The sequence below is a fragment of the Danio rerio genome, chromosome 22, assembly GCF_049306965.1.
Source record: "Danio rerio strain Tuebingen ecotype United States chromosome 22, GRCz12tu, whole genome shotgun sequence".
Lineage (NCBI taxonomy): Eukaryota > Metazoa > Chordata > Actinopteri > Cypriniformes > Danionidae > Danio > Danio rerio.
In genome coordinates, this window is record NC_133197.1 from 6,928,693 (window position 1) to 6,943,508 (window position 14,816).

The 14,816-nt window shown below is 36.0% G+C and overlaps 1 protein-coding gene across 5 annotated transcripts in view; it reads left to right on the forward strand.

The window, feature by feature from the left end:
- Window positions 1-1,875: 1,875 nt before the first annotated feature.
- The window catches only part of LOC110437711 (CD48 antigen), a 49,937-nt gene continuing 36,996 nt past the window's right edge, over window positions 1,876-14,816 (forward strand). For 2 of the 5 annotated variants that reach the window (XM_068216413.1, XM_073937153.1), the window contains exon 1: window positions 7,716-7,777. Coding sequence is in view for 1 of the 5 variants with exons in the window: in XM_068216410.2 (XP_068072511.1) it covers window positions 1,933-1,984; window positions 2,376-2,690; window positions 2,787-3,080; window positions 7,526-7,636; window positions 7,716-7,777 (834 nt within the window). In the remaining 4 variants the exon portion in view is untranslated. Of the gene's footprint in view, window positions 1,985-2,375; window positions 2,691-2,786; window positions 3,081-7,525; window positions 7,637-7,715; window positions 7,778-14,816 lie in introns of those variants that run through there. The other 3 variants (XR_012397687.1, XR_012397688.1, XM_068216410.2) reach the window with 3 other exon arrangements.

Genomic DNA, 14,816 nt, shown 5'->3' on the forward strand with positions numbered 1-14,816 from the left:
ACTTTATAGCACCTAAACTGCATTTCGTTGCATTGTACTTGTACATGTGTAATGACAATAAAGTTAAATCTAATCTAATAAAAGGATCAGCTACGTTGGTGCCATCTTGGCCCGACTCCCCTAGTCACATCCAATAAGCATTAAAGCAGTGTCGTCAGCCAGCTGTTTCCCCATTATGCTTTTGGTGAGCGCAGTCGACAGAGCAACTGCAGCCGACTGCTCAATCTGAGGCATCCACTAAGACCGTCCTCGCTGCAGCCCACAGCTTGATGACATAGTTTACCAGGTTCGCTACGTAGTTGACAATCGCCTACACCTCCCCCTACCTTAAACCTAATTGTCACAGTAACATGGGCGCTACCTTAGTGGGCAGTACAAAGTCCGTTATGTAGTTGACGATAGCCTACACCTCCCCCTACCCTAAACCCAACCATTCCAGTAGCATGGGCATAACCTTAGTGGGCAGTACAAGATCCGCTACATGGTTAACGATCACCTACACCTCCCCCTACCCTAAACCTAATTGTCGCAATAGCATGGTCACTACCTTAGTGGGCGTACAAGGTGCGCTACGTAGTTGACGATCACCTACACCTCCCCCTACCCTGAACCCAACAGTCACAATACCTTAGTGGTCAGTACATGATGCACTAAATAGTTGACGATCAGTGTTGTATGTGTTTGCATGTGCATCAAAGACCAGTTATAGCTGTTCGAACAAACCTCACTTCCTTTACCTCAAAAGATGTACTAGTCACAGGCAGTCTGCCTAATGATAATCTGAAACCTGCTCTTAAACTGAAAAGTTGAACCAGATGGGTTACATTGGTGCCCTGGTGACCCAAATGGAAGTGAGGTTTACTGAGTGTTTAAGAAGTCAGCTTTTAGGAGTTGTGCACTCTCCAGCTAACTATGGAACCTACAAACTTTAATATGTAATTCACTCACATGCCAAAAACACTGGGTTGAGGAAAGAAAACAACAACAGGTTAGCATATGCATTTATCATATCAATAGTTGAGCTAAGTTCAGAGCTTCCTCCATATCTGACATGAAAAGCCAAGTGAAAAAAAAAAATCATACTGTGGGTGGAAATTTTACATTCAAACCTTTTGAATCTTTGATGAATTTGTTGGTTTTTATTTCTCCTCTGTATTACAGTGCAAAAATGCTGAGTTGCACAAAATCAATGTGTTAGAACATTAAGGAATTTAGCTAACTTATATTTATATCTTTATATCTTACAATGTTTTTAAAAATTACATAGATTTAATATATAAAATTTAGGTTCTCTAAAAAAACTCAAGGAATTGTGTTGCCTCAGCTTATTTTATACAAGTAGTTTGAACAAACATCAAATGCCATTTTTTGAGTGAACAGGAAGACGCTTCACCTGCAAACTTTACACATACACTGCCAATGCAGTCTCACAAACGAGCTGTTTGTCCATCAGCAGCTCAAACCACATCTCTGATGAAAACAAACCACAACAGGTTTCAGTTTGAGTTCAGTTGTCAATGTCTCTAAAACTGGCACTGAAGATTATGGGTTTAACTGTGTACTTTGTTTTTCCTTTTACTAAAACTAGGAACTGAATACACTATTTTAAAACACTGGGTTGTACTATTGGTTTTGGAATGAAATGTTGTTAATTCATAATTCACACAATAGTATCATACTCTGAGCAATTTGACACAGCTAAGCACTGAACTGCCTTTCCAAAACATATGCTAGATATTAAAAAATAAAGAATATTTGTAACTTAAGAAGAGTTCAAATCATAACGAAGACCAAAAAAAAAAAATTGAAACAAACAAAAAATAACAACTTCTAACGTGTAACAAACAGGGAGGGTCAATCCCTCTTGTGGGAGGAGTCACATGAGTTTAGTTCAGATGATTTTCAGTCTTGTTTAAACTGGTTGAAAGCAAGATGTTGTTTCACGTTTTTGCTTTGTTCTGTTTGTGCTGGAAGACCTTGTTCGGTAAGAAAATTGTAATTAACTAATTCAGAATTAATTTATTATCATCTTTAGTAATAATGTTGCCACAAGCAATTAGGTCTCTGGTTTAAAATTTTAAAATTGAAATTTCCAGATTTAGTAAGATTGCAGAGCAAAAAAAAAAGCATAAAAATAAATCATTATGGAAGTTCATTGATTAAAATGCAGAGGAAATGCACAGTGGATTAGTGACAACAAGACTTTTATTTAAAATTGTATTCACATATATTTTTAATTTTAGATTGATACATTTTTTATAGTATTTATATTAAAAATAAATTGTAAGATTTTCAGTCATTAGTTTAAAATAAAAGATAAAACTATACACATTGCTTTCCCAGCAAATAACTCTAAACTCGTTTCCCTTCTCCAGGTGTGTTTAGTGAGATCGTGTCAGTGACGGAAGGAGATTCTGTTACTTTAAACTTTAATGCTGTGCATGAAGGTGACCACATACTGTGGAAATATGGGGCTGAAAACACCCTCATTGCTAAAATCAACATAAAGCAGCAAGACTTCTTTACATTTGATGATGTTCTTGATGGGAGATTCAGAAACAGACTGAAACTGGATCATCAAACTGGATCTCTGACCATTACAAACATCAGATCCGAGCATGCTGGCATTTATGAACTAGAAATAATCGGATCAAAACTGACAATAGAAAAATTTAGTATTTCTGTCTATGGTTAGTACAGATCAATTCTCCCCTCCACCCAATAGTCTTGTTTGATTTTTATGTATTAAAATGTTTTTTTTTTTTTTCAAATCTCTCCATTTCCAGCTCGTTTGCCTGTTCCTGTCACCATCAGAGACTGTTCTTCCTCCTCCTCTTCATTGTCCCAGTATAATTGTTCAGTGTTGTGTTCAGTGGTGAATGTGAGTGCTGTGAGTCTCTCCTGGTACAAAGGAAACAGTGTATTGTCCAGCATCAGTGTGTCTGATCTCAGCATCAGTCTCTCTCTACCTCTGGAGGTGGAATATCAGGATGAAAACACCTACAGCTGTGTGATCAACAACACCATCAGCAACCAGACCACACATCTGGACATCAACACACTCTGTCAGCTGTGTCCAGGTATGTTGACTTTAACATCCAGTTTTTTTCTCTCGTCTCAGGATTTTTTGCACAAATTATGGGAGTATTCTCTGTAAAACTATAAGGAATCTGTCACTCTTTTTGTCTACACTTTTTTCAATACCCTTTTTTGCCATCAATTATTGCCAAACCCAGTTGTTGGGTTAAAAATAAATAAATTATATATATAATTATATAATTTACTATATAATTGGTGTCTTATGTAAATGTACTCAGAAAGTGACAGTTGAAGTTGCGAGCTGTCAAAGACAGCGCATTCCTCGGTCTTTCAGCATGCGCCCTCTAATGTTTCATTAAGTTTGACGTGTTCCCTCTTAAACGCAACTTTTGTAAAGCGTATGCTTCATGTTGTTGTGTCAGAATCCTTGTAAAATACAGCCATACTTAGTTTAAGCAAATTTGATGAATGCGATCATACGTGTTGAATCTAAAGGGTGTCGCTCCGGCTGCCCTGTCCTGTGTGTGTGTGTGCGCGCGTGTCTAAACAAGGTTGTCTGTAGCCACTAAATCAAAAGCTTACGAATTGCCGTGAGATAGCGTTGCACTCTCAGCTCACATCATTTAAAAGAAAAAAAAAAAAAAAAAAAAAAAAAAAAATATATATATATATATATATATATATATATATATATATATATATATATATATATATATATACACACACACGCATACATATATACATACACACACTCACACAACGCGCGCAGGACAGGGCAGCCAGAGTGACTTAACACAGTTAAAGTCAAAACTATTAGCCTCCTTGTTTAATTTATATATATATATATATATATATATATATATATATATATATATATATATATATATATATATATATATATATACACATACACATATATATATACACACATATATTTACACACACACATATATTTACACACACATATATATATATATATATATATATATATATATATATATATATATATATATATATATATATATATATATATATATATATATATATATATATATATACACACACACACACATACATATATACATACACACACTCACAACGCGCGCAGGACAGGGCAGCCAGAGTGACTAAACACAGTTAAAGTCAAAACTATTAGCCCCCTTCTTTAATTTATATATATATATATATATATATATATATATATATATATATATATATATATATATATATATATATATATATATATATATATATATATATATATTTATTTGTTTATTTATTTATTAACCCAACAGTTGTCCATATTTGAGAGAGCTGTAACCGTTTTTTTTTTTTTTTATTGTCATATTAACTGGAATTAGTTGTTATACATGCAGCTGTAATGACATTTTATTGCAGTCTTAGAAAATTAAAACCCAACATAGAACAAACTCAAAAGTTGGGTTTAAAAAAATGCAAATTAAATTTGAATTTCAATGTTGATTTTTAGTTACAATGTTCAACAGCCATCTACCGGACAATTAAACATTAATCTCAGAGCCAGCAGATAAAACATAAAATTCAAGGTCAAAGTGTGCTAACCACTACTTCAATAAAATGCATTTAATGTTTGTTTAGAATAAAAAAAATGAAAATAAAGGTTTATATTTTCTAATGATAAAAGTTCTTAGCAAGATTTTAGCAAGACAGTATTTATACAAGTAAAAGCAGCAGATTTTTTTGCGTGTGTGCGCGCACACCTGTAGTTTTTGTGATGTAAAAAGGGTTTAGCGGGAGGGTTCATCGTTGTAGCCTAAATGTGTACAGCAGTCAAGAAAAAAAAAAAATACAAAATTTCTAAATGTTCGTGTCATTTGGAAAAAGTTCCAAAAGAAAGATTTACAAAACCAACGCTTTAATGTTTTCCCCCTGCTTTCAAAACAGACCACGGGTCATTTTTTTTAATTTGCGAGTCAAATGGAGAGATAACAACCTTAAGTGAATTTTAAAGAATATCTTGCAATGTGATAGTAAATTTGAAAAAAAATGCTGGAGAATTTCAACCCAATTCGGACAAAATATTGAACTAATCCTAAATGTTGGGTTAAATTTGGTATATAAATTTAAAAACGAAAACCCAGAGATTGATTTTTTTTCCAAAATTGGGTTGAAATAACCAAGCCTTTTTTAGAGCCCAGTAGTAATAGTAAAATTACTTTGCACTCACATGCCATGCATAACGATATATATGTTGTCCTGCACCAGAGCAGTAACCAGGGGCCTCATGTACAAAGACTTGCTTGGAAATCATACCAAAACATTGCGTACGCACAAAGCTGTAAATGTACGTACTCAGAAAAAAATTCAGATGAATGAAACACTGCGTACGCCGAATCTCACGCATATTTTGTTTGTAAATCTGAATGAACGTGAAACTGAGCGCAACATGCACGAGCACAAAACCCCTCCTGCCTCCTCCCCATATGAATATGCTAATGACTCTACTTTGGCAAAACCCAACAAAAAAGCAATGGCAAAATCAAGCAAAAAGATAAACTTTGAACAGCATGTGAATTGGATTCTGCTTTCGGAGGTAGACTGGAGAAAAACAGTGTTATTTGCAAGTTTGTTCTCCGAAATTAATAACAAAAGAAAAAAATAGAGTGGTAGAGTTTAGCTGATGCGGTTAACACAGTTGGGTCTAAACATCGCACTGAGTGGATTAAAAAAAGAAATAGTGAAATCTATAGGTGTAAACTGTTGTAGCGTCTGTAACAGTCTCAGTGGCGCAGCTCGTAAAACGCATGTCAGCATGTTTTGACACGTTCAAGCATGAACTCGGTTCGAATCCTGCGTCTGATGAACTTACTCCTTTTTTCCCCGCTACATATCAGATTTTGCCTATACTCTTCATCATAAGGAAGACAAGTAGGAATCATTAATAAGTCTGTGCATCATATTTAATCTGCGTTGCATTCAATTTTACATTGGGATAACCGGCGACTGCAGCAAATTGCGCTTTAACATTTGGATGGTCAACTGTATGGTATGGAAACCTTATATACTAGACATGCGGATGAACCCGTCTCATACAGCTGAGAAGACACTTTGTAGAGTGCAATTTAACACAACTGCCTCTAGGAGTCACCAATGCAAATAACAGACACGCACAAAAAATGTGCGTACGCCAGCCATGAAGCTGGTGTGGAGCTGCGCACATTCCCACGTTCAGTTCATCGTTAGTAAATCCAAACGTGAGCGATTCTGAGCGTGAAACCTGGCGTAAGCAAAGTTTTTTGTGCGTACGCAGCGTTGATGCATGAGGCCCCAGGTGTTCAAAAACACTCAAAAGGCAACTTAATACTATTACCAGAATAATGCTAATTTTTAGCAGACCATGAATAACCACAACTAAAAAATAAGTTTTCTGCAGTAAAATTGGTTGAGCTGAAATTATACGTTACTGTGAAGAGAAAATAATCTGGATGAACAACACAAAGTCAAAATAGCTTTAACCACTGATATGTTTGTGACATGTTAGCATTTGTATATCGTTTAAATAAACTACCCTTTTGTTATGTTGGTGGATGTTTTTGCCCCATTCACTTCCATTATGAGTTTTTTTTAATTGCAAAGCCATAACAGCATATAATCATGCATTCTTGATTGTTAATGGTTTTATCTGTTAGGAAGAGGTTCAATTTTAAATTTTTACTGTTGATCATCAGTTGGCACCATTAACTCTTTAGATAGGCCTGTGCGAAAAGCTTTAGGTTTTTATATGGAGCTCTGTGGATTAAATCAGCAATTATAGTGTGTGTGAATAATACACTTACTGTTTACTATGTTCTCAGAGCTAAGCTGATAATTTAGATTTTTCCAAACATATAAGTGCCCAAATATCTCTCTTACACCCTCACATACACTATATTTCAAATAACTCCATATAAATGACAACCAACAGTAAAACTGACCAAATTACAAAATTTACAGGCAAAACCACTAACAATCAAGAATGCATGATTATATGCTTTCATGGATTTGCATTTAAAAAAAATAAAAAATCCTTATAAAATGGAGGTCAATGGGGCAAAAACAGCCATGAACAGAACGAAAAGCTCGTAAATTTGCCCCGAGCATATTGTCTAGTTTCTGAAAATTTTCCTCAAAGCATTTTCAAATTAAAGGCTCAAAATCACCCTGGAGTGGATGAACACACCCCCAGAACACAAGGGTTAAAACAGTATGTTAGGGATCAAAAGAACACCACAAAACCAAATCTTCCTCACTTTTATCACTACAGTATGTTACTGAATTATTCAAAGCACAGTCTTATTATTGGATTTTTTTTTTTCAGTTCTTTTGATTGGACTTTTTTCATAACTTCATCTTATAGTTTGAAGCACTATAGTCATGCAGAAAAAGGTGAATGGGATACAGTGCAGCTGTTTGTGTTGTCGATCAGACAGATTCACTTTCATCATTGACTTAAATTCGTCTATTACAGATGAGGATCTACATTGGTTTTACATCGTGTGGATGTGTGCTGTTGTTGGATCTCTGATGATTTTAGTGTCTGCCGTGATGTGCTGCATCTCCAAGAAACGTAGAAAAACAGGTTAGGTTTAAAATGTTTTAAAGAAATATTCACAAATGTTATTGACATCATTGTTTTGACACATCTTTCTTTAATGCAGTTTATAATCAAGAAGAAGACCAATCGGATTCAACATCGTGCAAACAAAAATCACAAAAAACGGTAAGATACTTTATGACCATCTTGCAATACATTGGTGCAGTGCAAGTTGGTGCAGTTGAAGTTTGCTGATTGAAGTTGTGTGCTTGATGTGCATCAGAAAGTCAATGAACAGCACTTGGCCAACTGTCATCATTTTTACCTTCAACAAACATGGAGCATAATCAACAAATATGAACCGGTATGCACCAGACCAAATCAGCTTATGAATTTTGGTGCCTAATTTCTGTGCCACTAGTGCTGCTACAAGTAAGCATCATCAAGCGATACATAAAAGGCACAAATAGACAGGCTACACATTGTGTCACACTATCTCTAAACATAATATAATTCTAAACAACTTAGAGTTATATGGACATTGTCATTGGGCATTCTGGCTGTTTAGGAAGGTATAGAAGGCAAGACAAGCAGTATACGATTAGGACTTTGTAGGACTTTTCACCACTTTTGGTAACAGGATGTTCCGTACACTATCAGCTATTTAACACCATTCTCTGCACCAATCGAGTCAGTAAAAGACTCAAGTTTTAAAACAAACCTGTCTAAACATAATACTTCTAAACATAATACTTCCCCTATATATCGTTGTTTTGAACTGCGTAACGTCATTGCCCTCCAGCATGTCAAAAGTAATTCCAATATTAATTCAGGGTTTAGAAAAGTTGATTTTGCATTTTTAGCAGAAGCCCTTTTAAAAACAATCTTTCTTTTCAATAATACAAGGCCACGCTGGTCTTTCAGAAAGAAATTCCGGTTGATGCAGAGTATGCCAGATGATGTCTCTTTCAGTAGTAGATCCATGCTTCATGGGTGCGTGCGGGTGACATATCTGTTTGCTTAAAGAGGCTGCGCAGAAATTTAAATTTAAATTTGTTGCCAGACAGATTGAGATACCTGTTGTAATTGAGTTATTTCCGACAATATTTAATTGGATGAACATTTTTTAGTTTTATGCCTTACGCATATTATAAAAATACATATAAATACATTTCGATAATTTACTGTAATCATTACTATTGGAATGTGAAGAGGCTTTCAAACAGCACAACAAAACATGTTTCTAACGACAATCACCTACTGCACCTATAATAATTTTTTTTTTTTTTAAAAGAAGCTATTTACATGGTAGATCAAAGTATCGTCTTAATCATATTAAAATTGGAGTATTGGTGTCCATGTAAACATACTCTGTAATGACTCAAGCCCTAACCCTAGAAAAAAGATGTTCACTGATTTTGATGACAGTCTTTCCACAAGTTAGTAAGCTAATGTAAAGTTAATTGCATAATGCAAATTACTTTTGCTAACAATCAAATGATCAAAAGAAATGCAATTCAAATATTTAAAATCTGAATTGATTTATACTTTAAAATGAATTATGTTGTTCAATAAAAATGATGTGTGTATATATATATATATATACATAAATATATATATATATATATATATAAATATATGGTAAAATATATATATTAATATATATATATATATATATATATATATATATATATATATATATATATATATATATATAAGTATATATATTAATATATATATATATATATATATATATATATATATATATATATATATATATATATATATATATATATATATATATATATATATATATAATTTAAATAAATATATTTATTTTTATTTGTGGCTCAAAATTATCGTTTTGGCACCAGTACCATATCAATTTAGCACCGTTATAGAAATAGCCCCAAACGATACCCAACCCCAATTACCAATGAAATGTTTAATGCAGGGGTGGGGAACCTTTTTCTATCAAGGGCCATTCACATTTTTGTAACATCGTTTAGGGGCCATATTAAATTAAACGGCTGCTCGATTATGAGAAATTCATAAATCGCGATTATTTTGATAATCCCAATCCAAAATATATTTTTATATATTTCCAAAATGATGTTTAACAGAGGAAATTTTCACAGTATTTCTTATAATATTTTTTCTTCTGGAGAAAGGCTTATTTGTTTTATTTCGGCTATAATAAAAGCAGGTTTTATTATTTTGAAACCTATTTTTTGAAACCTATATTATTAGCTTCCTTAAGCAATATATATTTTGATTGTCTACAGAAGAAACTACTGTTAAACAATGACTTACCTAATTACACTAATTAAGCCTTTGCAATGTCACTTTAAGCTGAATAATAGTATCTTGAAGAATATCTAGTAAAATATAATGTGCTGTCATCATAGCAAAGATAAAAGCAATCAGTTATTAGAAATGAGTTATTAGATTTGTTTTGTTTAAAAATAGGTTGAAAATAAATCGTTCCATTAAACAGAAATGGGGGGAAAGGGTCACTAATAATTCAGGAGGCCAAATAAATCTGATTTTAACTGTAAATATGCACAGTTATTTTCCTCCCTGTAAATAAGCAAAGGGAAATAAATACAATAGAATAAAAATATGAAATAAACTGTGCTTTAAGCATCTTCACTGTCAGAAAAACATTCCAGCTACAAAAGTCCTTCACTCTAGAGCAGTGAGGGATTTTCTCCTTTTGTTGTTTGATTAATAATAAAAACAGTCGGCAGCAGTAATATTGCGCTCTGTCACTTTAAGAATAGTGCGGCTCTGATATGGTTTCTCTTTTGCATGTCTTTTGATTCTCAACTTGTTTGTTTATTTCACAAATGAGGGTTAATATAAATAATCACTAAACATCACGCTAACACAAATGTGCATGTATTTGACCATTACATTAATATGCCGTTAGAAGCATGCAGTCTTGTTCGTGCTATTAAAAATATGAATGATTCGAATGTACGTCAATGAATGATGCACATCCCGTGCTGCAAACATTACAACACATGCTTTAAATCATTTTCATGAGAAACTGAGCTTTGCAGAGCAACAATTGTGTACAACTGTCACTTTCTATACCAGAAATTTATTTATTTCCTGAGGGGTGGTTTTGAATTGACGGATTGGGCTCGATCAAATGGTCTCACGGGCCGCATACGGCCTGGAAGCCGGACGTTTCCAACCCCTGGTTAAATGTATCAAAATCCTTTGATTTTTCTTAATTTCCAGTAAAACTGATATGCACTGCAACATTTTTTTTTTAAATCGTAAAATTTATGGTTAAACAATACAAATAAAAAAAAGTCATGCGTTAAACCTGATTTGTTTGTAGCAGCCATTTTCCTGGTATATGCAATAGTATCTGGATGCAGCCTTTATGATGCAAGCTAAGATTGCATCACTCAGCGGTGCAATATCAGACACAATGCACTCGATGGGGTGAGTGACGTCACAGTGACAGGTAGGGTTAGGGGTGGGGTTAGGTGAGCATTAAAAAGAATTGGATGCAGCTTGGGGTGCTTTCACACCTGCCTTATTTAGTTCGATTAAATCGCACTGAAGTTCGTTTTCCCTGTTAGTGCGGTTTGTTTGGGCAGGTGAGAATGCAGCAATCGTACTCGAGTGCGCACCGAAAGCGGACTAAATAATCGTACCGAGACCTGCTTGAAGAGGTGGTCTCGGTACGCTTTCAAACAAACCCTGGAGCGGTTTGTGGTGAGAATATGATCCGTACTAAAACAGGTCCAACCGCAAAAAGTACTGTGCCTTTCGGACTAATTCAGCTGCCGTAGGCTGATGCACTGTGCATTATGGGATGTGGAGGAAAAATATTTGTTGACAGCGCTTTACCAACAGAGAGAGAGAGAGAGGGGAAAGCATTACCTTATGGATCGTTAGTAATATTTCCACAAGATGACCATGTCGCAGTCCAGCTAAATTAATTTAAGCCTCCTCCTGAAGTGACGTGTGATGCATTAAAACAGTGTTTTCCAGCCGCGCTTCATTCTTGAAATGTATAGTTTGTCTAAATCAGGGATACAATCAGTCAGCGCAGTCGTCCCTCCAGAGTAAAAAGCGTCATTTTCTGTCTGCCGGTTTTGTTTACTTGCGGAAGTTCATTGGCATTTTCCTGCATGTGAATTCTAACCAATCAATAAGCAGTTTAGGAAATACGTTTAACAACATCTGGCCAATGAGAGATGTGGATTTTGTCAGATGACTGCATTTTGATTCGTTTCAACTGGTTCGGACCAAAGCCACCAGTGTGGTGTGAAAACGACCTAAAGACGGCAGAAGATGCAACAATGTATCATTTATTGCCCTTGGTGTGGACCAAATGAAGCGAACTACAGATGTGAAAGCACCCTTAGATTACACTGCACTAGGTCTGCATCCAGACCTCTCTCAAAACACCAGGGGCCTCATGTATCAACGCTGCCTAGCACAAAAACTTTGCGTACTCCAGGTTTCATGCTCAGAATCGCTCACGTTTGGATTTACTAACAATGAACTGAACGTGGGAATGTGCGCAGCTTCACGGCAGCTTTCTGGCTGGCGTACGCACATTTTTTGTGCGTGTGTGTTTTATTTCCATTGGCGACTCTTAGAGGCAGTTGTGTTAAATTGCACTCTACAAAGTGTCTGAGCCTTGCAATGGCAGCTGTATGAGACGGGTTCATCTAGCAGGTATATAAGGTTTCCATACCATGTAGTTGACCAGCTAAACATTAAAGGGCCATGAAACCCCCTCGTTTCAGCAGGGTGTTTTCACACCTCTACTTTGGAAAAAGTCAGAAAAGTGGGCGTGTCCAGCTCTGTTTAGGGGGGAAGTGTCGGAGGAACTAAAGTGGGATGGTGTGGGAGTGTCTATTTGTGTACGCGCGAGGTTTCAGAGTCAAAATACACACCCACACAGACAGGAGAAAGCGATGGTGTTTAACCTACATGGACATCTGTAGTCGAATTATTTGCCAAATTATTAAATGTTGGACTTTAACTGCAGTTTGGCTCTTTCATTCAGGGAATTCATTCATGCCTCTCGCGACAAACGAGATATTTGATTCGAGGATCTGCTCTAAGCGTGTATTTTTCATGCAATGTTTGATACCGCACAGCGAATGAGAGAAAAAAAAAACTCTGCATTTCCCGGAAACTTAGATGCACACGGCAGGTAGCGTCAGAAAGCCGCGTGTGTTATTCCGGTCACAAAATGCGGTGCTAACATTTCTGCACTCAGTGCAATAGTTAACTTAATTCGATACGAACAAACTGAATAAACAAAGAGCACTGGTCGCTCACTTACCAAATCTGTAGAGACAGGACAATCACCAGCAACTAGAGCCGCGTCTTTATGAAGAGAAGACTACAAGCGAATCCAGATTTCAGCATTTGCAGATGAGAACAGCTCTCAAGTAAACAATGTTCCCCCTTAGACACGCAAGTTATTGTTGTCGAGCGTCGCGTACACTGTTAATCCACACGTGATCCAGATAAGCTCTCACAGAGAGAAAATGAAAACGAAACTTAACGGCAGCAAACTATAAAAGCAACACTCCACGCTTGTTTTGTCAACACAACGTGGCGTCTTTGTGGTGTAAACACGGTGACACTAATGAATATTAATGAAGTTGCACAATAGAGCGCGCTGATTGGTTTGAACCAAGCCTTACTCATGCATTAATGCATCACACTGTAAGACGTAATAAGACACACTCTGGCAAAGACGCCCAGTCTGCACGCTGGAATACACGCTATTATGTCATGACCGTGACGCAGCTTCAAAAATTCATTTCAAACCGGAAGTACAAATTTGCTTGAAATAACGCAAAAAGAACCAATTTACACTTTTTAGTGAAATATAGGTGTCCTAATAGTGTTTTTAGCAGTGTGGGACACATATACGACTGTCAACAGCTCAAAAATGTGTTTTGGTGTTTTGTGACCCTTTAAAGCACAATTTGCAGCGGTCTCCTGTTTTCCCAATGTAATCTGAGCTATCTACTGCTCGCACATTGCTATAAAGACACTTTGCATGCGTGAATCAGAAACATTTCCATTCAATAAATGTGCAAATAAAATATGATGCACAAACTTATTAATGATTCCTACCTGTCTTTCTCGTGATAAATAGTTGGCAAAATCTGATATGTAGTGGGGAAAAAAAAAAGAATGAGTGCATCAGATGCTGGATTCGAACCGAGTTCATGCTCGAACATGTCAAAATGTGTTAGCTCGTGTCTTACAAGCTGCGCCACTGAGACTGTTATGGGTACTGCAACATTTTACACCTATAAACCACACTATTTCTTCTTTAATTCACTCAGTGCGATGTTCAGACCCAACTGTGTTAACCGCATCAGCTAAACTCTCCCACTCTATTTTTTTCTTTTGTTGTTAATTCCGGAGAACAAACTTGCAAATAACACCGCTTTTCTCCGGTCTACCTCCGAAAGCAGCACCTCCCGTTCACATTCTGTTCAAAGTTTCTCTTTTTGCTTGATTTTGCCATTACTTTTTCGTTGGGTTTTACTATTAGCATAGTCATTAACATATTCATACGGGGGAGGAGGCAGGGAGGGGTTTTGTGCTCGTGCATGTTGCGCTCAGTTTCACGTTCATTCGGATGTACAAAAGAATATGCGTGAGATTCGGCGTACGCAGTGTTTCATACATCTGAATTATTTTCTGCATACGCACATTTACAGCTTTGTGCGTACGCAATGTTTTAGTATGATTTCCAAGCAAGTCTTCGTACATGAGGCCCCAGGAGTAAAAGCATCATTTAAAAAAAAAAAAAAAATGCCTCATGCTCGTTTTTTTATTTGACGCACCGCGTCAAAACCTTCTCCAACAATCAGATCGGTACTTTTGTTCACATGCACAGAGCTGCTAAAGTTACTGTAAAAAGCACTTGGAGGCGCTTAAACACAAAACTGTCAATGCGAGTGCACATTGAAGAAATTGCCCAGAGGCGAAATGAACGTGGAGCTGCTTAATGTTCTGGTGAACAATAATCATTTCTTTATCCCTAGAGCTGGAGCTGCTACTTGAACCATCCATAACAACAAGCGTATCAACTTTCTGTCTTCTTCTATGTTACAAGTGGGTGTCAGAAGCTTTAAGCTGTGTAGCCCCATCTAACGTCAAGGGGTGATTTTGCATACTCTTCTGCTCGACGCCAGTGAAACGTTGCTTGGGTTTGAAT